The sequence below is a fragment of the Stegostoma tigrinum genome, chromosome 21, assembly GCF_030684315.1.
Source record: "Stegostoma tigrinum isolate sSteTig4 chromosome 21, sSteTig4.hap1, whole genome shotgun sequence".
Taxonomy (NCBI): Eukaryota; Metazoa; Chordata; class Chondrichthyes; order Orectolobiformes; family Stegostomatidae; genus Stegostoma; species Stegostoma tigrinum.
This window is the reverse complement of record NC_081374.1, coordinates 48,310,371-48,335,032: the sequence shown is the minus strand read 5'-3', so window position 1 is coordinate 48,335,032 and position 24,662 is coordinate 48,310,371. Positions and strand designations below refer to the sequence as shown.

Sequence of the window (24,662 nt, the reverse complement as noted above, 5' to 3'; positions counted from 1 at the left end):
TATTGAGGGCTGGTTAATGGGGTATTTTTGGAATATTTTAGACATTACTGCAATACTTTTCAGAGGTTACTGGCATGTTTTTGGTGGAGGCTACTAGGGTATTCTTGGGGAGGGGTTACTGGGTTACTGTGGGGCAGTTATTTGAGAGTTATGAGATGATTATTAGAGTATTTGCATGGGCATTACTAGCTGTTTGTTGACGAGAATATGTGGAGTATTTTTGGTAGATACTGGGGTAATTTCAGAGACATTTTAGGGTTAACTGAGGGGTTTGTAAGGCGTTAGTGGGGTATTTTCAGGAGTTATTGGGATATTATAGGGGGTTTAGAGAACTTTTTTCAGAGGACAAATTATATTAACTACGATGGGACAGGGTGGCCAGTAGGGTGTTGACCAGGGTTTATTTAAGTGTTTCAGGAGGTTATTGGGATACTACTTGGGGAGGGGTTATTGGATTTTGAGGTATTTTGGGATAGCGGAGGGGGTTTGGGGACATATTCCCAAGGCTTATTGCAGAATTGTGCAGGGTAATTGGGGTATTTATAGGAGAGCCTGCCACATTATGGGGTTATTGAGGTATAAACAAACAGTAAGGGATTAGTGGGGTATTTTCAGGGTTTTTTGGAATATTCAGGGGTTTTCCAGGGAATTTAGGACATTTTCACTGTTATTGGGGCAGGTTTAGTTTATTTTCAAGGTTTTTGGTGCTCAGTGGGGGTACTTTCAGGTACCTGGATATTCTTGGGAATTTAGGTTTTAGAGTATTTCTGGGTAATTGACGTCATGTGTAATATTTTTGGGGTAGGTGTGGTATATTTAGGGGTAATTGAGGAATATTTGGAGTATTTCGGGGTAGCTGAGGTATATTCCGGTATGTGGGCATAGGTGAGGTATATTCAGGGTATTTGGGAGTAGGTGAGGCATGTTTGGGTATTTGGGGGTAGGGGAGGTTTACTCAGGGTATTTGGGAGTATGTGAGGCATATTGGGGGTAGCTGAGGTGTATTCAGGGTATTTGGGGGTAGGTGAAGTATATTTGGTCTGTGTGGGGTGTACAGGTCTGTGAGGGGTATGTTTGGGTGTGTGGGGTGTACAGGTCTGTGTGGGGTATGTGGGGTGTACAGGTTGTGCGGGGTGTACAGGTTGTGCGGGGTGTACAGGTGTACAGGTCTGTGTGGGGTGTACAGGTCTGTGTGGGGTGTACAGGTCTGTGTGGGGTGTACAGGTCTGTGTGGGGTGAGTGGGGTGTGTGGGGTGAGTGGGGTGTGTGGAGTGTTTGGGGTATACAGGTCTGTTTGGGGTGTACAGGTCTGTGCAGGGTATGTGGGGTGTACAGGTCTGTGTGGGGTGTTTGGATTATACAGGTCTGTGTGGGGAGTGTGGGGTGTGTGGGGTGTGTGGGGTGTGTGGGGTGTGTGGGGTGTGTGGGGTGTGTGGGGTGTGTGGGGTATGTGGGGTATGTGGGGTATGTGGGGTATACAAGTCTGTGTGGGGTGTACAGGTCTGTGTGGGGTGTACAGGTCTGGGTGGGGTATGTGGGCTCTACAGGTCTGTGTGGGCTATGTGGGGTGTACAGGTCTGTGTGGGGTATGTGGGGTGTACAGGTCTGTGTGGGGTGTACAGGTCTGTGTGGGGTGTACAGGTCTGTGTGGGGTGTACAGGTCTGTGTGGGGTGTACAAGGGTGTGTGGGGTGTACAAGGGTGTGTGGGGTGTACAGGTCTGTGTGGGGTATGTGGGGTGTACAGGTCTGTGTGGGGTGTACAGGTCTGTGTCGGGTGTACAGGTCTGTGTCGGGTGTACAAGGGTGTGTGGGGTGTACAGGTCTGTGTGGGGTATGTGGGGTGTACAGGTCTGTGTGGGGTATGTGGGGTGTACAGGTCTGTATGGGGTGTACAGGTCTGTGTGGGGTGTGTGGGGTATACAGGTCTGTGTGGGGTGTACAAGGGTGTGTGGGGTGTGTGGGGTATGTGGGGTGTACAGGTCTGTGTGGGGCGTGTGGGGTATACAGGTCTGTGTGGGGTGTACAAGGGTGTGTGGGGTGTACAGGTCTGCGTAGGGTGTACAGGTCTGCGTGGGGTGTACAGGTCTGCGTGGGGTGTACAGGTCTGCGTGGGGCGTGTGGGGTGCACAGGTCTGTGTGGGGTGTGTGGGGGATACAGGTCTGTGTGGTGTGTACAGGGGTGTGTAGGGTGTACAGGTCTGTGTGGGGTGTCCAGGTCTGTGTAGGGTGTCCAGGTCTGTGTGGGGTGTCCAGGTCTGTGTGGGGTGTCCAGGTCTGTGTGGGGTGTACATGTCTGTGTAGGTCTGTGTGGGGTGTACAGGTCTGTGTGGGGTGTACAGGTCTGTGTGGGGTGTGTGGGGTGCACAGGTCTGTGTGGGGTACAGAGGTCTGTGTGGAGTATGTGGGGTGCACAGGTCTGTGTGGGGTACAGGTCTGTGTGGGGTGTGTGGGGAGTGTGGGTTATACACGTCTGTGTGGGGTGTACAGGACTGTGTTGGGTGTGGGGTATGTGGGGCATACAGGTGCGTGTGTGGGGTGTGTGGGGTGTGTGGGGTATACAGGTGCGTGTGTGGGGTGTACAGGTCTGTGTGGGATGTACAGGTCTGTGTGGGATGTACAAGGGTGTGTGGGGTGTACAAGGGTGTGTGGGGTGTACAGGTGTGTGGGGGGTGTACAGGTCTGTGTGGGGTGTGTGGGGTGTACAGGTCTGTGTGGGGTGTGTGGGGTGTGTGGGGTGTACAGGTCTGTGTGGGGCTGTACGGGGTGTACAGGTCTGTGTGGGGGGTGTACAGGTCTGTGTGGGGTGTACAGGTCTGTGTGGGGTGTACAGGTCTGTGTGGGGTGTACATGTCTGTGTAGGTCTGTGTGGGGTGTACAGGTCTGTGTGGGGTGCACAGGTCTGTGTGGGGTACAGAGGTCTGTGTGGAGTATGTGGGGTGCACAGGTCTGTGTGGGGTACAGGTCTGTGTGGGGTGTGTGGGGTGTGTGGGTTATACACGTCTGTGTGGGGTGTACAGGACTGTGTTGGGTGTGGGGTATGTGGGGTATACAGGTGCGTGTGTGGGGTGTGTGGGGTATACAGGTGCGTGTGTGGGGTGTACAGGTCTGTGTGGGATGTACAGGTCTGTGTGGGGTGTACAAGGGTGTGTGGGGTGTACAGGTGTGTGGGGGGTGTACAGGTCTGTGTGGGGGGTGTGGGGTGTACAGGTCTGTGTGGGGTGTACAAGGGTGTGTGGGGTGTACAGGTGTGTGGGGGGTGTACAGGTCTGTGTGGGGTGTGTGGGGTATACAGGTCTGTGTGGGGTGTGTGGGGTGTACAGGTCTGTGTGGGGGGTGTACGGGGTGTACAGGTCTGTGTGGGGGGTGTACAGGTCTGTGTGGGGTGTACAGGTCTGTGTGGGGTGTACAGGTCTGTGTGGGGTGTGTGGGGTGTACAGGTCAGTGTGGGGAATACAGGTCAGTGTGGGGTATACAGGTCAGTGTGGGGCATACAGGTCTGTGTGGGGCATACAGGTCTGTGTGGGGTATACAGGTCTGTGTGGGGCATACAGGTCTGTGTGGGGTGTGGGGTATACATGTCTGTTTGGGGTGTGGGGTTTACAGGTCAGTGTGGGGTATACAGGTCTGAGTGGGGTGTGTGGGGTGTGTGGGGTGAGTGGGGTGTGTGGGGTATACAGGTCTGTGCGAGGTATACAGGTCTGAGTGGAGTATGTGGGGTGTACAGGTCTGTGTGGGGTGTACAGGGGTGTACAGTTGTGTCGAGTATACAGGTCTCTGTGGGGTGTACAGTTCTGTGTGGGGTTTACAGGTCTGTGTGGGGTGTGTGGGGTGTACAGATCTGTGTGGGGTGTGTGGGGTATACAGGTCTGTGTGGGGTGTGTGGGGTGTGTGGGGTATGTGGGGTATACAGGTCTGTGTGGGGTATACAGGTCTGTGTGGGGTGTGTGGGGTATGTGGGGTATACAGGTCTGTGAGGGGTGTTCAGGTCTGTGAGGGGTGTTCAGGTCTGTGCGGGGTGTACAGGTCTGTGCGGGGTGTACAGGTCTGTGCGGGGTGTACAGGTCTGTGCGGGGTGTTCAGGCCTTGCCCCCCGGCCCATCCCCACTCCCCCCCGTTCTCTTACCGGCTCCGAGGATGACGAGAGTCGCCAAAAGCGGCCCCGCTCCGCCCGGGCCCGGAGCCATCGCCATGGAGCAGCCTGAATGATACGGGAACCCGCACAGTTGCGCGGGCGCACGCACCGCATCCGCGAGAATCCGTCCCGAGCGCGCGGGGCCACGCACGGCGCTGTCATTGAAACTCCCCTCCGCTCTCGAAGTCTCTGTGTCCCTCAGTCTTTATCTCTGTGTCCCTCAGTCTTTATCTCTGTGTCCCTCACTCTGTCTCTGTGTCCCTCAGTCTTTATCAGTGTCCCTCAGTCTGTCTGTGTCCCTCAGTCCTTGTCTCTGTCTGTCTCTGTGTCCCTCAGTCTTTATCTCTGTGTCCCTCAGTCTTTATCTCTGTGTCCCTCACTCTGTCTGTGTCCCTCAGTCTTTATCTCTGTGTCCCTCAGTCTTTATCAGTGTCCCTCAGTCTGTCTGTGTCCCTCAGTCCTTGTCTCTGTCTGTCTCTGTGTCCCTCAGTCTTTATGTGTTCCTCAGTCCTTGTCTCAGTGTCCCTCAGTCTTTATGTGTCCCTCAGTCCTTGTCTCTGTCTGTCTCAGTGTCCCTCAGTCTTTATCTCTGTGTCTCTATAACCCTCTGTCTTTGTCTCTGTTATTGTGGCTGTCCCTATGTTTTAGTCTCTGACTTTGTGCTCCTCTGCCTTTATCTCTGCTTGTCTGTGTCTCTCTGTGTCTGTGTCTGTGTGTCCCTCTGTCTTTATTGCTGCCCCTCTGTATATGTCTGTGTCACTGTCTGTCTTTGTCTCTGATTTTGTAACCGCTCCTGCCTTTGTCTCTCTGTTTTTGTCGCTATCCCTGTCTGTCTGTGTCTCACTATCTTTGTCTCTGTTTTTATTGCTGCTCCTGTCCGTCTGTTTGTCTTTATCTCAGTTTTTGTCTCTGTTCCTAAATCTTTGACTGTGCATCCCTCTCTGCCTTCGTCACTGCCCCTCTGTCTTTGTCTCTGTTTTTATTGCTGTTCCAGTCTTTGCCTCTGTCTGTCGCTCTCCGTGTCTCTCTGTTGTTGTCTCTGTTCCTAGGGCTCTGTCTCAGGGTTTTTGTCACTGCTCCTTTGTCTCTGTTTCTGTATATCTTTGTCTCTCTGTATTTGTCACTGTCTTTGTGTCTCTGTCTGTCTTTGTCTCTCTGTTTTTGTTGCTGCCCCTGTCCTTGTCTGTCTGTCTATGTCTCTGTGTCCCTCTGTCTATGTCTCTGTTTTTGTCACTGTCCCTCTCTCTTTGTCTCGGTGTCTGTTTGTCTTTGTCTCTCTGTCCACCAGTTTTCTCTCCTTAGTCTCTGCCTTTCATATTATCACATTCAGAGATCAAGCTAGAAATATCAAAGTTTCAGCTAAGAGAGAGATGACGGCAAGACCGGATACAATATGAAAGTGACTCTTTGGTTTATGTAACCCAGTCTGTTTGAGGTCGGTGGTACAGGAATGAGTACAAGCTCCCACTATTGCAGCACTGAGGTACAAAGCACCAGACATAAAACATCTGGCACTGCACCGTGCCCCAGACCTGCACCACAAATGTGTGTTTTTTAAAGCTAAACATGTTTTATGTTCTGAGACAAAGACATACGGACAGTGACAAAAACAGAGACAAAGACAGTGACAAAAACAAATAGAGGGGCAGCAATAAAAACAGAGACCGAGACACACAGAAACAGAGAGAAAGACAGGGGCAGTGACAAAAACGGACAAAGACAGACGTTTTATTTTTCTGAGCAAGGGTCTAGGCCCAAAACGTCAGCCTTCCTGCTCCTCTGATGCTGCTTGGCCTGCTGTGTTCATCCAGCTCCGCACCCTGTTATCTCATGTTTTATGTTCGACAGGTCTGCCCTCCCCTGCAATCTCCATTCCCTCAGAGGTCACAACAGCTTTTAAGAATTAAAAGGGAGTCACAGTGCTGTGTAAAAACATTTGGGAAACATCAAGGATGTGACTGACATTTGTTCTTTGTTCTGTTTTCATTGTCTAAACAGGGGCATTGATTCAAAATTTTAATTGGGGCCAGGAGAAGAGTAAGTGAATTAGTAATGCCTCCTCATATTGGGTCCAATTGAAGGTAGAGAAGGTGAAAATATTTTAGAGACACAGGGCAGGGCTACAAGATACGTCAGCTTTTCAGCTTGGCCTGCTGTGTTCATCCAGCCCTACACCTTGTTATCTTATTCTCCAGCATCTGCAATTCCTACTGTCTCTGAAACAATATAAAATGAGTATTTGTGTCAGTTTTCATGACAAATGTTGGTAAGGGGGAAGTGGTTGAAAGAATGCATGGTGTGAAAATTACTGCACAGGATGTACTGGAGAGGCTGAGCTATAATTAGATGGATACATGATTATGATTATATGGATATCCCAGTCTGGATCATTTGTATTCCAGGTTGCCAAGTGAAGTAGATAATAGAAGAGCTTATCTTAGTCATCCAATCTTTCTTAGATTCAGGGAGGGGATTTGGAATGTGGAAAATGTAACTTTCTTGTTCAAGAAAAATTATCAGGACATTCCAGGGATGTAGGAGCAAATTGCCGCAGTTGCTGGAAACTGCAGTGAAAACAATAAACGCTGGAGATCACAGCATCCTTGGAGAGACAGCGAGCTAATGTTGAGTCTAAACGACTCACGTAAAATGTGGAGGGGACAGCTGAGAGAAAGAGTTGTGGGAAGGGATGCCAGTGTAGGATTGGAACAAGGATCATTTCCACATACCCCATAAAGAGGCAGGCATAGCAGGAACCCATGCAGGTGCCCAGAGTCACTCCTTTTACTTCGCAGAAGTGAGAGGAATTAAAGGAGGAATTGTTCAGTGAAAGAACAAGTTCAGCCAGGCGGAGGAGAGTGGTGGTGGATGGTGAGCGTTCCGATCTCTGGTCAAGCAGCTGAGAGCTCACAGACTGTGTCCTGGTGGGGAATGGAGGTATAGGGGGATTGGAAATCCATGGTGAACAGGAGGCAGTTAAGGCCAGGAACTGGAAATTTTCAATATGGTGGAGGGCGTCAGAGGAATCGCAGATGGGCAGGGTCTGGACAAATGGAGAGAGGATGGACACAAGGTAGGAGAAAATGAGCTCAGTGGGGCAGGAACAGATTGATACGATGGGCCTACCAGAGCAATCTGGTTTGTGGATTTTGGCAAGGAGGTAGAAATGGTCTATCTGGGTTGAGGGACTATAAGGCTGGAGGCAGTGGAGGGGAAGATCTGTGGAGATAAGGTCGGTGACCATCCTGGCAACAATGGCTTGATGTTCTGATGTGGGGTTATGGTCTGGGGTGCGGTAGTGAGAAATGTTCAAGAGCTGGCGTTGAGCCTCCGCAAGGTAAAGATCAGTGTGCTAGACTACAACAGCACCACACGTACTGGCAGGCTTGGTAACAAAGTTAGGATAGGACTTGAGACAGCAATGTGCGGCAATTTCAGAAGGGGACAGGTTAGTGGGTGAGAGGAACAGACAAATTGAGACAGCCAACGTCACACTGACTTATCAATGAAGAGATCAAGGCCATGTAAGGGGTCAGAAGAAGGGATCTAAGTAGGGGGTGAATACTGGAGGTGGGTGAAAGGTTCGGTGGAATTGGGGGCGTGGGGGTGGCGGCGAATCTGGCCTGAACAAGAAGTGAGCACAGAAATGGACTCAACAGAAAAACAGTTCAACGTCATGGCAAGCCTAAAATTCATTAAGGTGGGGGTGTAAGGGTATGAAGCTGAGTCCTTTGTCAAAGACAGTACATTCAGCCTCAGAGAGGGAGAGGTCAGGTGGTTTGGTGTAAACATGGCAAGGACTGCAATCAGGGGGAGTGACCTCAGGGAGACAGAAACAGGTGGCACCTGAAGATTAGCAAGGAACGGGTGCTAACAGACAGTCCACAGGACAGATGTTGGAGTCCATAGATCACTGGACCTTGCATGCCTTGATGTCCAAAAGAAAGAGAAAAAGGGCTTTTGTTGAGGTGAAAAACGAAGTGAAACTGGGGAACAGCACAGCTTTCAGAGAGGGAGAATTGATGTTGCTGCAGAGTGGAATCAAGTGTGCGCATACGATGGTGCATGGCATTGTTCATGGGATCCATTCCAGGGATGGTCCATTTTAGATCAGACAAGTAGTTTCAGAGACAATATCAAGTGAAATCAGCAAACACTTGGAGAGTTGAGTTGATCAAGGACAGTCGGCACTGATTTCTAAGTTTCTCCAGGTTAATCTAACTGAATCTTTTTTGAAGTAACTAAAAACGTTAATAAAGGGAACGCAGTAGATGTTGTACATACGGATTTTAAGAAAGTGTTTGGCCAAGTAACAGATAGAACTGATTAGAACATTGAGACTCATGAAATAGGAGGGTCAGCATCAGCTTAGAGATAAAAATTGGGTCACAAGTTAAAAATGGTAAGCCATTGTTGAGATAACAAGGTGTAGACCTGGATAAACACAGCAGGCCAAGCAGCATCATAGGAGCCGGAAGGCTGACATTTCGGGCCTAGACCCTTCATTGCTGAGGATGGTTTTTCAGACGGGACAGTGTTCTCTAAGGTTCAGTACTGGCACTTGTTTTAATGTAGACAGACTTGGATATTAGAAGTAAAATTTCATAATTTGTACATGATGCCATACTTGCTTACAAATTTGAAGCAGGATTAGGCCATTCAGCAAGACCACAGTTGATCTGATTGTGTCCCCAATTGCACATTCATACTGACCCAATAACCTGTGCCTCTTGTCAGTCAAGAATGTCCTTTTGCCTTAAATATTTTCAATGACACCATCTCTGCTGCTATTTGAGACAGTGTTCCAACGAATCAGAACTCTCAAGACAAAACATTTTTACCCATCTCTAACTTAAATGGGAAGCATTTTTGTTTTTAAAAAGTGTACCTCTATGTCTTCTAGGCTCTCTACAAGGGGAAACAACCCTTAGAATCAACTGTCAAGACATATCAAGATCTTATCGGCTTTTAGAAGATTCTTCTAAACACCAATGGACAATAGCCTAGCCTGTCCAACCATTACTCACAAGGCAGTACCTTCATCCCAGGTAATTCTAGTGAACCTTCTCCTAACTGCTTCTAAAATACTTATACCATAGAGATAGAAGATAGGAGCAGGAGTGGCCATTCAATCCCTCAAGTCTGCTCTGCCATTGACATGATTATGACCGACATTTGAGCTCAACGCCCTAATCCCACACCCCCATTTCCATTGATTCCTTTCGCCATAAGCGCTATATCTACCTGCTTCTCGAAGTCACAACGTTTTGGTTTCAGCCACTTTCTGTAGTGAATGAATTCTACAGGCTCATTGCTCCCTGGGTGAAGAAATTTCTCATCGCAGTCCTAAGGGTTTTACACCTGATGCTTAAACTATGATCCCTGATTCTGGACTCCCCATCAGGAGCACGATTCTTGGATCTAACCTGTCTTGTCCTGTTAGAATTTTATAGATTTCCAAGAGATCTCTCCACATTCTTCTAATCTCTAATGAATATAATGCTAACCAACTCAATCTCTCCTCATGTGTCAATCCTGTCATTCCAGGAATTAATTTGATAAAACTTTACTGCACTCCTCTACACCAAGCACATCCATCCTCAGATAAGGATAATAAAAGTGCACATAATATTTCAGGCATAACCTCACCAATGCCCTATATAACTGCAGCAAGACCTACTTGTTCCTGTACTTGAATCCTCTCACTATAAAGGCCAACGTACAGTTTGCCTGCTGCACAAGGATACCCAGGTCTCATTTCACATTCCCGTCTCTCAATTTCAAGCCATTCAAATAATAATCTGCCTTCTTTTTTTCTACCAAAGTGTATAACCTCACATTTATCCACATTACACATTTCCTTACTGAGCCTGTCCCAATTACACTGCAACACCTCCACATCCCCCTTCCACCCAATTTTCTCATTTAAAAATTCAGATATTAAATTTAGTTCCCTCATGTCAAAATTTCAGAATTATAAATCACTATATTTCTCATACTTACCCCTGCCTTCCTACCGAAGTTGATTAACCCTACGTTACAGATTGGACCAACTCCCAACATCTGTATTCTCGTTCAATGCAAACCAACCAGGCTTCCCTATCCAGATTCACATTTCTCATACTGACTATTTTCACCATGGTGCATGGGATTCTCTCCTTCCCACAAAATCCTTCTAGATAGTGGTGACACAGTGGTTAGCACTGCTGCCTCACTGCGCCAGGGACCCAGGTTCGATTCCACCCTCGGGCGACTGTCTGTATGGAGTTTGCACATTCTCCCTGTGTCTGTGTGGGTTTCCTCCAGGTGCTCCAGTTTCCTCCCACAGTCCAAAGATGTGCAGGTTAGGTGGATTGGCCATGCTAAATTGCCCATAGGGCACCGGGATGTTTGGGTTAGACATGGGAAATACAGGGTAGGATAGGATGGCCTTCAGAGGGATGGTGTGGACTTGTTGGGCCAAATGGCCTGTTTCCACACTGTATAGATTGTATGATTCCCCGATGCAGATCCTTAGCCATTTCCAAGGCAGCAAGTGTGTGTCACGATATGTAGTTGATGCTAAGACAACTAGTCCAACTTTATTTAAAAGATTACACAGAAGCAAAATAAAGGATCAAATAATAATGGATTTTTGCAGTAGCTGTACTAGAACATACAGCTAGAACAGTACAACACAGAATAGGCCCTTCCGCACACAATGTTGTGCCAAACTTTAACCCTAATCCTAAAGTCTATCTAACCTCCACCCCTACCTTGTAAAACAATATACAAATGTATGAATTAGGAGCAGGAATTGCCATTCAGCCCCGCAAGTCTGCTCAGCTATTCAATTAGATTATGGTTGATCTGATTATCGTCTCAAATCCACATTCCTGGCTACCCCAGATAAGCATCCATCCCTTTGTTTTATTTTAGCAGATAAAGTCTTGTTAAGAAAAGACTTAGCACGCTTGCCTTCACTGATCAGAACATTGAGTATAGGAGTTAGGATGTCATATTATGGCTGTACAGGACATCGGTAAGGCAACTTTAGAATGCTGCGTATAATAATTCTGGTCACCCTTCTATAGGAAGGATGTTGTTAAACTTGAGGGGCACATAAAAGATTTACAAGGATGTTGCCAGGACTGACGGGTTTGAGTTATAGGGAGAGGCTGAATAATCTGGGGATTTTTTTTTAACCCTAGAGTCAGCCGAGGGGTGACTTTATAGAGGTCTATACAATCAAGAGAGGCATGGATAGTGTGAATAGCCAAGGGTTTATTCCTAGAGTGAGTGAGTCCAAAACTGGAAGGTATAGGTTTAAGGTGAGAGGGGAAAGATTTCAAAGGGACTGCAGATGGTGGTGTGTGTATGGAACGAGCTGCCAGACGAAGTGGGTACAATTATAACATTTAAAAGGCATTTGGATGGATATACAAACAGGAAGGGATTAGAAGGATAAGGGGCAAATGCTGGTAAATGGTATTAGAACAGATTGGGATATCTGGTCAGCATGGACAAGTTGGACCAAAGGGTCTGTTTCCATGTTGTATGACTATGATTTTATCTAAATCATTAATATATATTGAGAACAGCTGGGGTCCTAGTACCAATCCCTCTGCTACCTCAATCATCACTGCCTCCAATTCAAAAAAAGACCATTGTTTTTCCCTTCTTGTTTCCTGCCCGCTAACCAATTTTCTATCCATGTCAATACACTACACCCCACTCCACGCACTTTAGGTTTACATTAAACTGTTGCGGGACTGTGGCAGAAACCTTCTGCAAGATCAAATAAACCACATCCACTGATTCCCCTGATCAATTCCACATGGTACATTCCCAAATTCCAGATCTGTCAAGCATGATTTCCTTTATGTAAATCTATGCTGTGTCTGATTGCCTCATGGTTTTCCAAGTGCTTTGCTATAAAATCCTTGATAATGAACTCTAGCGTCTTCCTCACTCCTGACTTTGGAGTCACTGGTCTATAATTCCCTGACTTCTCTCTAACTCTCTTTTTAAACAGTGGGCTTACATTAGCTACCCTCAAAATGCAGGAATTGTTATTCCACAAAGAATTCTGAAAAATGGCCACCAATACAACCAACATTTTCGACAGTGATTTCCTTAAAAATTATGGTATGTAAGTTATCAGGCCCTGGCGATTTATGAGTCTTTAAACCCATCTATTTTTCCAACAATTTTTCCAACACCATTTCCACACCAAAACAGATTTGCTTCAGTCCTTCCCCCTCTCTAAATCCACATTTTCTCCTTCATTTCCGGTGTGTTATTCCTGAAGACAGAATCAATGTTCAAATTTGTCAGCTATTGTTTGCTTCCAATTACAAATTACCCTGTTTTTGACTGTAAGGAACCTCTACTGGTTTTCACAAAAAAATATTTTTACATAGTTACAGAAACTTTTACAGTCATCCCTTCTTTTAAAAAAAGGGTCCAAATACAGTTTCATTAACACCACATACTTAAACACTCTCCCTGTAATAAGTTCTATCCTATTCATCTTCCTAAGCACTTACTGAGATTCATATACCAGGAAACCCAGATCCCTTTATCACAATTAGAGATAACACGGTGTGAAGCTGGATGAACACAGCAGGCCAAACAGCATCAGAGGAGCAGGAAAGCTGATGTTTCAGGTCAGGACCCTTCTTCAGAACTGTGGGATGCTGCATTTTGGCAGAGAGATAGGGAACTAATATAAACTCAATGGGTTAACAATTAAAGAGGGCGCAGTAAGACAGAAGGTTACAGGATATATTGAAAGAGTAGTTTTCAAAGCATCTGGGATGTGGTTGGCTTTACAGAGCCAGCATAGGCTCAATAGGCTGAATGGAAGTAGAGGCTGGGGCAGTTTCAGCAAAACCAACTTGCATTTATATAACATCACTCATTTAATTAAATATCTCAAGGCATTTCACACAGCAACATGAAGCAATGCATGACACCCAGCCATGAGGTGGTGTTTGAAAGAAAATACGTGACCACGGTTTAGTTAAAGTAGTAAACGTGGCCCAAGAGGAAAGTGCGGACTGCTGGTGGAGGGATCAGGGCCCAGGCAACTGAGAACCAATGGTGGAGGGATTGAAATTGGGAACACAAGAGAAATCAATATTAGGAGTACAGATATTTCAGTGGGTGTCAGGCTGGAAAAAAATTAGAAAGAAAGATCAGATGGGAGCAAAACCATGGAGGGATTTGTAGACAAAGGATGAAAAATTTTAAATTAACACATTGCTGGACAGGGTGCCAATGTAGGCCAGCGAGGGAACTTCATGCTGTGATAGGACACAGGCTGAGAATTCTGTATGACCTCAAGTTTACAGACAGTAGAATATGAGATCAGCATAGAGGATATTGGAATAATCAAGCTGACATAATGAAGGCAAGGATTCAGTAGATGAGCTGAGTTAAAGTGAAATCAACCCATGTTACACCAGGGAAATCCAGACAGTCTTTGTGATGGTTGAAGATTGGGAACTCAGTACAGGATCAAATGTAACATCAAGGTTCAAACAGACTGGGTAAATAGTCTGACTGTTACTAGGGAGAGGGATGGAGTTTGTAGCTTGGAGCAGAGTTGAGAGGACAATGGCTTTAATCTTTCTTATAGATAGTTGGAGAAAATTAAGTTGTTGGATAATTTCATAACAGTGGAAGAGTTCAGAGGGGTTGGACGACTAGATGTCAATCCAGTACACATAAAAGCTAATTCTTTTTCTCAAATGTATCACTGAGGGACACAACATTGAGAGAAAGGGGCCAGGAATAGATCCTGAGGAGACACCGGAGGTAATGATGTAAGAGCTGGAAGAAAAACAACATTGCAAGTAATTCTCTGGCTAAAATTAGTTAACTATGAACTCAAGCAGGGCATTTTCCCCAATGCTTCATTCAGTATGGCTGCTTTGGGATCTCCAAATTCATTCTTACGCCCATATTCTCAAACCCCTTGTTAATCAGAAATGCAACTCAGCCATGAATATATTCAATGACCCAGCTCCACTGCTCTGCAGGAAGTAGTAACCCAAAGATTAACATTACTCAGAAGAAATTGCTAATTTCTCACTGAAATAAGAAACCCTTCATTCTGAAACTGTGCTGCCCACCACCCCCACTTCAGTTCCAGATTTCTCAATCAGGGGAAACATCCTGCTAGCTCCCTCAAAATCCTATTTTAGTAAGAAAGTCATTTATCTAAATTCCAATGGAGGACAGGCCCAAAATGCTCAACTTTCCTTCATAAGTTAGACCCTTCATCCCGGGTATCAGCCAAGACAACTTATATGCACAAAAGGCTGTGCAGAGAAGTCTTCCTCAGGCACTCCACCCTTAAATGATAATAAAATTGCATACTCTAGATGTGAGCTCAAAAATAGAAAATGGAAAGAGCACTCTCTCCTTAATAACTGATAGTGGAGAAGTGTTGGAGGAGGATGGTGTGGTCAACAACGTCAAAATCAGTGGGGAAGGATGATACAGAATGTCATTTGCGACAGGGGCAGAAATTCCGGTGGGTTTCACATATTGAGTTACAGTAAAGATGGAAATGAATTTGGGAGATCGCAATACATTCATGGACTTTGGAGAAGAACGGGAGATTGAAGATGACAGTAGTTTGCAAGAAACGAGGGGTAAAGGGCTGACCTGTTTGAGGGATGCAAGTATGGAAAATGTGATGCAGGAGATAAAACAAGAGGAGAAAGAACTTTATAATATCGGCTAACATGGGAATGAGGAGGAAAGGCTGAATGATCAGTTTATTAAGAATAGGATCAATAGAACAGGAGTGGGTCTCATGGGTGAGTTCAGCAAGACCATGGATATAGGTGAGAAACTAGAGAAAGCTGTGAGCTCAGATGAGGGAACAGAGCCACTCCAGATGTAGGACAGTGGAAAAGAATAATATGGCAGAGACAACAGATTGGATAGTCTCAATCTTAGTGACAAAGATGTTCATAAGCTTCTGATACTACTTGAAGAGACTAGAGAGAGGCATTTATATAGAGAAAAGAACCCAACTTTTTACATTCCAGGATGATCCTGAAATAGGCGCAATTTTAGCAGCTAAGAGTAGTACCCAACAGCATTTAAAATGACTGGATAGTTAGAATTAAAGGTCACAAGTCTTTGGGCAAGGTGACAGCCACTTAAGACACTGATGTGAAAAAATATCTTCAACTCACAGGGCGCAAATCATTGGAAACTTCAGGTCCTCCACTGTCGAGTTAATTTAAGATTGATGGGTTTTTGGCCCCTGACCAAGAATTAAGGGATACAGGGATATGGCAGGAAGGTGGAATGGATGTATTAGGTTAGTTATGGACCTTCATTAACTGAATAGTGGAGCAGATTTGTCGGGCTTTTGGGTCTACTGCTGTAGTTATTTATGCTTTAAAAGTGAGTCGCGTGGTGATAATTTTCCATAGTGTAACTGAAAAATAATTTGTTAGTCTATTAACTTATCCATTTGGTTATCATGGTTCCTGTTGCTCCCAAAAAAACATACAAAAAAAGAAACTCAGGTAGTCATTCATGTTTTTTTTTTAAATACATCCAGCCCAGGAAAGACTACAATATGGTTAACCCACGTGGGAGCCTTTAGAAATCAAGAAAGATACCTCACTGATGAGGGATAGATAATGTATTCATTATTTATACAAATACTAAGAGATTCTACTGATCTAATCTACTGCTCAGTGAACGGACAGCATCTTACCATCTATATCTGCTTCATCAAGTATTTGAAATAAAAGGTAAAAGTTGCCATAGTCCTAGAGGACCAGTGTTAGTCTGTCGTCATTAGGGAGGGGACAGGTGCAGGTCACCACACTTCAGGTGAGGTTGAGGGGGGGCCTTCATGGTGACCTCAGTCACGAATTGAATCCACCCTGGTGATATCACACTACATCGCAAATCAGCTAAACTCCCCTGGGTCAGTTAGCTCTGTTGGCTGGATTGCTGGTTTGCAGAGTGACACCAACAACACAAATTCAATTCCTGGAGCAGCTGAGTTACTATGAAGATCACGCCTGCCCAATCTCATCTCGTGCATAAGGCTTGGTTGACCTCAGGTTAAACTCACCACCAGTTGTTTGTCAAAGGAGAGAGCAGCCCTATGTTTGAAGTAGATTATGTGCAAATAAGACAATGCTATGACATGTACTGTACAGTTAAATATTGGAAATTGCTGGCCAGCAAAAAATACATGCTGAATACTTCAGAGTGTGGTGCGGTGGACACTGAACTATTGATCATGAGGTAACGCATATGTGGAAAAACAACAGGACACTTTATTTGAAAAGTATCTAAACATAAGGGTGGTACTTCAAATTGTAAGATGAAGAAAAAGTGAAAGGAATTTCAATTTGCACTGAAACAATGAGGAAAGGAAGGGGCAGTGCAATGAAAAAGAATGGCAGAACACCAAGAATGAGATCACAGCCTGAGCTTATTACAGGAACCACTAGCAAGATGCTATCAAATCACAAGTGGCTACAATGGCACTGCTGGCACTTTCTACACCACATTCTGGTCACCTTAAATAACAAGACACCACCCAGGTGGCAAAACCAAATGGAAAAGGGTGAGTAGAATTTGTGATTGATTTGTTTCAATTAAAAATGTTTGATATCACATTAAAAGGACAAGGTTTAAAACCACTTGCCACAGGTTTATTTGAAGACAAAAGCTTTCTGAGTCTTGCTCCTTCTTCAGCTATCAGTGAGGGGTGGCATCAGACACATGATTCGGAGCAAAAGATCAAAAGGGCCAGTTGACTGATACGAATGTACTGAACAAATCTAAGACGGCTGTTAAATCTCTGATCAGTTAGAAAGGATTACTATCAACATACCAGAATTTCTCAAGTCACTACCCCAAGATAACTAAAGGTTTTATCAGTATACCAGAGGTGAATTTAAGTCAGAATATATTTTAAGTGTGAGGCCTTGTTTAGAATCTGGCTGTGTATCAACTTGGACTGGTTTTATTTCCAGAGTAGGAATTTATAAAATGCCACAATGACTGTCTACAAAATTCTACGCTTTTTGAACAAAGTAGAATGTATCTGCAATTACAAATCCATCCCATTGGTTTACATATGCGTGCACACACAGGTACGTGTGAGGCAGAGCGCAGGGGGGGGAGGAGGAGGAGAGGGAGAGAGAAAAAAAGTATGCGCGTGTGTGGGGCAGGGGGAGGAGAGAGAGAGAGAGAGAGAGAGAGAGAGAGAGAGAGAGAGAGAGAGAGAGAGAGAGAGAGAGAGAGAGAGAGTCCACGAGCAAGGGGTAGTGCGTGTGCATGATGGGGAGAGTGTGCACGCGTGCATGTGTGTGCGAGTGTGAGAGGATAGTGTGGTGGGGTCTCACAATCTCGTTTGAGGCTGTCCTCATGGGTACCAATCTTGGCTATCATCCTCTGCCAGACAACTGTGTTGTTGTGTATCCCGAAGTCCACCTGGAGGATGTTTACCCAAAAGGTCAGAGTCTGAATGTCCTTGACCACTGAAGTGATCCCCCCACTGGGAGGGAACATCCCTGTCTGGCAATTGTTGTGCAGTGTCCATTCATCTGTTGTCATTGCATCTATACAGTTTCACCAATGCACCATGCCTCAGGGCATCCTTGCCTGCAGCACATGAGATAGACAAGGTTGGCCAAATCTCACAAGCATCTGTCGTGCACATGGTGGGTGGTGTTCCCACATTCAGCCTCGGATCTTTGGATAAACATCCTTCAAGGCTGACTTCAGGATACACAACAACGCAGTTGCTGAGCACAGGCTTATAGCCATGTTGCACTGTAGGTGACAAAAACAAAGTTGCTGGAAAAGGCCAGCAGATCTGGCAGCATCTGTGAAGGGAAAAAACAAAGTTAACATTTCGGGTCCAGTGACCCTCCCTCAGAACTACAGGTGACCCCACCACACTCTACACACACCTGCTCTCATGCGTGCACTCTCTCCGAAGCATGTGCACGCGCACGCACACAAATCTACAGTGTGCATTCGCATTTGCAGATTTGCAATGGATTCTGTTTTGTTCAAAAAGCGCGCAGTCTGTAGACAGTCAGTCAATGCAGCATTTTATAAATCCCTACTTTGGAAATAAAACTAGTCTGACTCCAAGCTGATACACAGCCAGATCCTAAACAAGGCCTCACACTTAAAATGCACTGTCTGACCTGAGACGTCACCTCTGGTATACTAATAAAACCTTTAGTTATCTCTTGATAGAAAGAAATTGAAAGACTTGAAAGAAATCTGGTTTTTCATATTAATCCTTTCCAACTGATTAAAGATTTAACAGCCATCTTAGGTTTGTTCAGTACATTTGCATAACTTCTACGATTCTTGCTTTTAAAGTCTGTGTCTGATGTCACCTGAAGAAGCGAAACTCCGCAAGCTTGTGTCTTTAAACAAATCGGTTGGACTATAACCTGGTGTTGAGAGTTTTGACCTCGTCCACCCCAGCCCAACATTGGCAGCTCCACAACATCAATAGGAGTAATTCATACTTTCTAAGCAGCTTCATCATTACAATATCAGTGGGTGAAGTTTTCCGAATCGTGTCATTAGGGGGCCTCATGACTCCCTAATGAAATGGTGACACCCTGATGTCTGAGTTGTCCAGACAAAAATTAAACGATGTCGAATCAAATCTGTGCTAAGTGTCTCCAACATACTTCACAAGGTGAAATCAAAATTGATGGAGTGAATTTCAATATTACTTAGATAGCAGTGAGAAGAAAGCAGCCTACAGGGACCACATAGAGAACATTTCTTCAGAGAGTATTCAGCAGCTGAAACACTGGTTTTCTGCTCCATAAGATGCAACTTTACCTATTGGATAAAAGGTACCATGGACTGAGATCATATCAGTCTGAACAGTTCTGTGCTTAGGAGCTAGCTGGATCCTCACATTCAACACAAGTGCGCTGCATAATTACATAAAACATGGAGAATTCCAGCAGATCCCCATCCATAAACTGACAAACACTCTCATATCTCCCGTATAAAAAAGTTATGCTAAAAGCCAGTCAACTGTATTCAAAGCACCCCTTTCTTATCGCCCTCACTCCTCCATCTGGCTCCTCCTCAGCCTTCTTTACCATCCACCCCCTCTTCATACTCTGCCTCACACCCCACGTATGCAGTCCCTTTACCCTTCACAGAGGTCAATCGCCTCACCCTCCCATCCTCTGTCCCCTCACCAGTCCCCTCCTTATCCCCACCGTCTCCCTCACAATCTCAGGTTCTTCACCCATCCACCCCACTTCAATCTTCAGTTCCCTCCGCCTCTTCACTCGCCTGTCATCAGTTCCTTCACCACTCTCCTTCAGTCCCCTCCTTTTTCCTGTTGTCACCCGAACTCACCTCCAGTCCCTTCGGCCCCAGCCCTCTAGTCCCCTCAGCGTGCCCTCCAATCCCCTCGTCCTCAGTCACCTCACCTCCCATCCCCTCCACAGACACTCATACTCAGTGCTCTCAACCCTCCTCCTCTCATCCCCAGTCCCTTTTCCACCTCAGCCTTCATTTGCCTTGTCCATCTTCACTCTCTCTCTCTCTCTCTGCAGTTACTAAACCAGCCTTCTCACATTAAAAATAGAATATTGAATTTGAACGATACGTTCAGCTCCCAGTGAGATAGACATTTTGTTTGAAACGAAAAGTCCAATCCACCTAGTTCAGCAGATGGTTTATTGAGGTCTAAAGTTCCATGGTCCTCTTACAAAAGGGTTGTGTGTCAGTTTTGTTCCTAACACAGGAGAAAAGAACAACGTGCGTGTAAGAAACATTGCAAAAAACTGTTTCTAAGCCCCAAACCCTAATTTGCAATGGTCCTGCATCAACAAGATCACAAAATCCAATCCTTTTGCTTCTTTTGCCTGATAGAAGCAGTGTCCCAGTTGGAGGCAAATGTCTCAGACATAGTAAATCTTACCCTAAAGAGCTTAATCAGGCTGTAACCTCCTCAGAATCTCGCTCAGTTAACATTTACTTTTCGAGTAATGGAGCAACTTTCTGTAGGAACAGTTCAGACCAAATACCAGGACAATCACAAAACAAAATGTTTCACAAATCTTCCATCTTCATTCATTTAAGTGCATTATGTAACTTTAATGTCTGCGTTCTGTAACAAAAGTAGGGTTTAACCAAGTCTGCTCCTCTGCAGATTCCAAAATGCCAATATTGCCTCATGAGGGAATATGCTTCACTGCAGGCTTTCTCCAATCCCAACAGCACCAGCTGCAGAAGCTTCAACAAGATGTTTACTTCCTAAAATGAAATGACGAATCCTCAGGTCAGGCCTCTGCAGTAATTTTGTTGGAGTCATGATGAAAAGGGGCGATAATGAAATCTCTCCGTATAAATTGAACAGCTGGCACAGAGGGAGCAGCATTAACAATAACTGACCTCATGTCAATTAATGACTTAGTAAATGCGGAGGAACCCAGGTCTCTTCCAGGTGATTTTAAATACCTATCGAGCGTAAAACTCTCTTCTCTTTCTCATTGAGGTGATCAGAAAATGGTGTGTAGCAGGGCTGCTGGGCAAACTGACGGAGGTAATCTGTTAGATATGCCTGTAATTAAAACACAGAATCAGTATACAACACACACATTTCACAATGACAGTAATTCCTTTCATTTTACAATGTGCTCGCCATTTGTTTAGTTTAGGTGCCATTTTTGGTCATTTATGTTGAAGATATTTCCCAAACAGGCAGCAAAATACTAGGGCTCATCAACAGGAATGACGCAACGTTCTCGGATCTTATGTCTGAAGTGTGATCTCATCCAGCATATTTTGAGTCTTTTTCTCAATGAGACTTCAGGTTTTGGCCTAATGTATAATTCCTGACATTGTCCTCTGCCAGTGTGTATCAAACGATAACTGCCATTAAACATGTCCTCCACTGGATCTGGCAAAATCTTTCCTCTCCAACTTCTTGTTGTGCTGACATCATTTACCCAACAATGCTGATAGCTCAGCCTCTCAATCCTGTATTCGGACCTTTCTGATATTTCACAGAAATTGAATCATATCTCAACTAACATCGAAAGGGCAAATCAGAATAACAATCTCTACCGTACAGTTAAACGTCATTCCATCTGTCAGGTCTACTCTGACCCTCCAAAGGGCTCCCCTACTCAGAGCTAACCCCCTACCCTGTCCCAGTAACCCCGCACTTACCACAGCTAATCCACCTAGTGTGCACATCCAAGGACACTATGCGGCAAATTAGCATTGCTGATCCACCTAACCTAATATTTCAACTCTGCGAGCAAACCTGATCACTGGTGGAAGCCCATGCAGACATGGGGAGAACATGCAAACTCTATAGAGACAGTTGCCATTGCTGGAATTGAACCCAGGTCCCTGGCGCAGTTAAGCTGCAGTGCTAATCGCTTAACCACAGTGCCACTCAGGCCTAATCTCCAGTACCCCAATCCTCTAAGCCACATCACTCCACCCTGACTCTCATCTCTACAATCCGATCCCAATCTCTCTCCCTTAATCACCGTTCCCTTCCTCCATTTAACTCCTCTCCTAGTCTGCACCCTCTATTCTTGCCCCACCCAGTACATAATGCTGCACCACCCGACCCCATCCCACAGAATTCAGAGTTCCTTCATCTGAATTGCTAGCCTTGACAGTGTGTATTTTCCCTATCCCTCCAGTGTCCCTTCATCCACAGTCTCCTCTCGACAACAGCTGCAGCTTACTCTGTCTACAATCACCCATCTACCCAGCTTCTCAAACCCAGCCACACACCCACTCAGCGTCTCACCACTCCTTCCCCCTCCTAGCTCACCACTCATTCTTCACCTCTCCCCGAGCACAACCTCACCACCCCTCGAGCTTCTCACCCCGGCACCTACATAGTACAGCCTCACACTTTTTCCCTCCCCCAAACAATGTGTGAGAGATTTGAAAATAGGGTTGTGTACCCAGGTGTGAGCCTGATTTCATTCCACTGAGTCCAGTGTTCGAGCTGAACACTTGTGTCACCAGCTTTCCACTCGCTTCCATTTATCTCGTGTCTCTGCTTTACTGACCATACAAAAACAAACTTACACCCCATCCCCTCATCTCTTCACATTTAATGACGACTCCAATATACCTGCAAATCAACTTGATATAATGGATCCTTCAGTGTGTCTGGATCATCTTCAACATCCTCATCATAATAATCATCATCTGTTTAGAAACAGACAGCATTATAACTTCTAATCTTAATTAGCTTCAAATAAGTGCAAAATATCATATCAAAACTTTTTAGAAATCAGTTCAATCATTCAAAAAAACATCCTTTGCAATGTACAGACTGCAAACCTCTGGGAGACTGATCCTTTTAAACTGATCAATGGGCTGATTGAAGATTCCACCCTCTTACTGTCAATTTAGACATTTGCATCTTACAATTAGAGGTGTCTGAAAATTAGAACAAAATATTGTCGATGGTGTGTCTGTCACCTCCCATCTTGCTCGTTTGCCATTTATTAATCCACCAGGCCTGATTGTGTATGTGCAAGACACAAACACTATTAATGGAAACCTAGAAATAGAGAATGATGGGTAAGACTGTGCAAAGTTTTAAATTCTTAACTCTGCTTACTACTGAGTTTTTTTTCTCTTCATGGTTTTAAAATCTTCAGTGCTTCAAACATCTGCTTCAGATCTGGAGGTCAATGTAGCAGGGTTGTATTGTGTTGCATGTTTTTTGAAATCTACATTTTTGTGCATATTTTACCTGATCAATTCCTGACACAGCCTCAAACCATTTATACATTTACCAGTGGATAAAACAATGTTGCCTTTTGCCAGCCCGAGGTGGATGCCACTCCTTCCTTATAGATTTTGACATCTCAGATGATTCAACATGAACCTTTTCCCCATTTTGCTCTTTGGGACCACAGCTTGGAAACTGAGTCTATTGCAAAAACTGTAAAATAGGAAACTGATTGCTATGCCATAGGGATCAGCACAGGAGACACAAGAAAGAAATTCACTGTTTTTTTTAGCTACTGCATCAGCTTCAAACACAAACTGAAGTTAAACAACATGGCAGCAGTAAAAGAACAGTGATTCCCACCCTTATCCTGTCACTCAGCTCAGAATTGGGAGGTTAAATAAGCATGGGGACACATGCTTAGCATCTGTCACAGTACAGAAGCCTTAAACCATACCACAGTTAAACAGCTCCAATAACATACACGTTTACAAGCTGCACCGGATGCATGGTATAAAATGGAGTGGGAAAAGGACCCCCAGAAGATCATGCTGTCAGGGTGGTCGATACTGGACCCCTGGAATCTGCTTTATCATTCCCCCTTCATTTCTCTATTTAACCATCTCACATTCTCCTCCTAGCACTACACAGGCGATTTCTTTCTTGCACTTGAGTTTCTTCCCCCTTCCTGTGGTTTGTTATGTTTGAAATACTGCTTAAAAGCAAAGAAGGATCCTGATTGCACAGGTGGCTTCCTTTCTCTCAACAGATGCTGAGTCTCCTTGGCATTTTATTACCCATCCATTTTACAGCAGTATTTCAAAACAAAAATAATGCCCTCAATTATTATTTGCACCTCAGAGGAAGGCCAAATAACTTTTGATCAATAATAAAACATAGCAACCTCCAGTTACAACAAATAACTAGATTTCACCATAGCAAATCCTGACAGTAATCAAGACAATGCACATACAAAAGCAGGCAGCAAAATAATGTGTTAGAAGTGGAACTGTAGCTTTAAAAATACTGACAATAATTTAGATATTTTCTAATCAACCTGTTTAAAGGATGTTATTACACGCCACTGGAGCAGGTGGGACCATGAAACAGAGTCTCCTGGCTCAGGGTTAGGGATACTACCACTGAGCCACAATAGCTGTTTTCGGTGATAACTTATAAAGCGTCTTACCATATCGAACACCTGCCCCTGGACTGAGTAGATCTGACAGCAGCTGTCCTGCTAAACCCTCATCCTCCTCCACCTCATCATCATCATCATCATCCTGGTCCTCCCACATGTCGTTGACTTCATCTGAATACGAGACACACAAACATCAGCCTCACAAAGTTGTGCATTTCACAGTAAAAGAGGTGCCATTGTGAAACACACAGCAAAAACAGGAAAATATGCTTCATTGCTATGTAACTTCCCAGATTTTTGCATGCAACTTTTGCAATTAATGCCGACAAATGCAACACTTTCTATTTTGCCACTCAATATATGCAAAAAGCATTCTCTTATTAGTTGCCACACCGATCGCTGTTGAGTAGAGGTCCCTCTGCAGTCTTAAATTTAGAAACTGCTATTCTGCAGCAGTCTGTGATGTCTCAGACAGCACTGTCTGAATTTCTCTCTCAGAAAGACTGCTGTTAGGTAAGAATCTATGGATCACGTGACATCATTAAAATCACTCAATCACTGCTTGAACTTTGAGTCAGAAGTCTGGGCTGAGGTAAAACACTAGGTTGATCCCACACTACACTGTTCTTTTTCCTCACCTAAG

At 45.0% G+C, this 24,662-nt stretch overlaps 2 protein-coding genes across 5 annotated transcripts in view; both read right to left on the bottom strand.

The window, feature by feature from the left end:
* Positions 1-4,262, bottom strand: part of LOC125462865 (comitin-like) — a 64,815-nt gene extending 60,553 nt beyond the window's left edge. The window contains exon 1 of one of the 2 annotated variants that reach the window (XM_048553308.2): positions 4,125-4,262. In XM_048553308.2, the coding sequence (XP_048409265.1) occupies positions 4,125-4,247 (123 nt within the window). In that variant the 5' untranslated portion in view covers positions 4,248-4,262. The remainder of the gene's footprint in view (positions 1-4,124) is intronic. The other variant, XM_048553309.2, reaches the window with a different exon arrangement.
* A 15,560-nt stretch (positions 4,263-19,822) lies between these two features.
* Positions 19,823-24,662, bottom strand: part of ipo9 (importin 9) — a 59,180-nt gene continuing 54,340 nt past the window's right edge. For all 3 annotated transcript variants that reach the window (XM_059653519.1, XM_059653520.1, XM_059653521.1), the window contains 3 exons: positions 24,068-24,190; positions 22,270-22,346; positions 19,823-20,727 (listed from right to left, as the gene is read on the bottom strand). In XM_059653519.1, the coding sequence (XP_059509502.1) occupies positions 20,617-20,727; positions 22,270-22,346; positions 24,068-24,190 (311 nt within the window). In that variant the 3' untranslated portion in view covers positions 19,823-20,616. The remainder of the gene's footprint in view (positions 20,728-22,269; positions 22,347-24,067; positions 24,191-24,662) is intronic.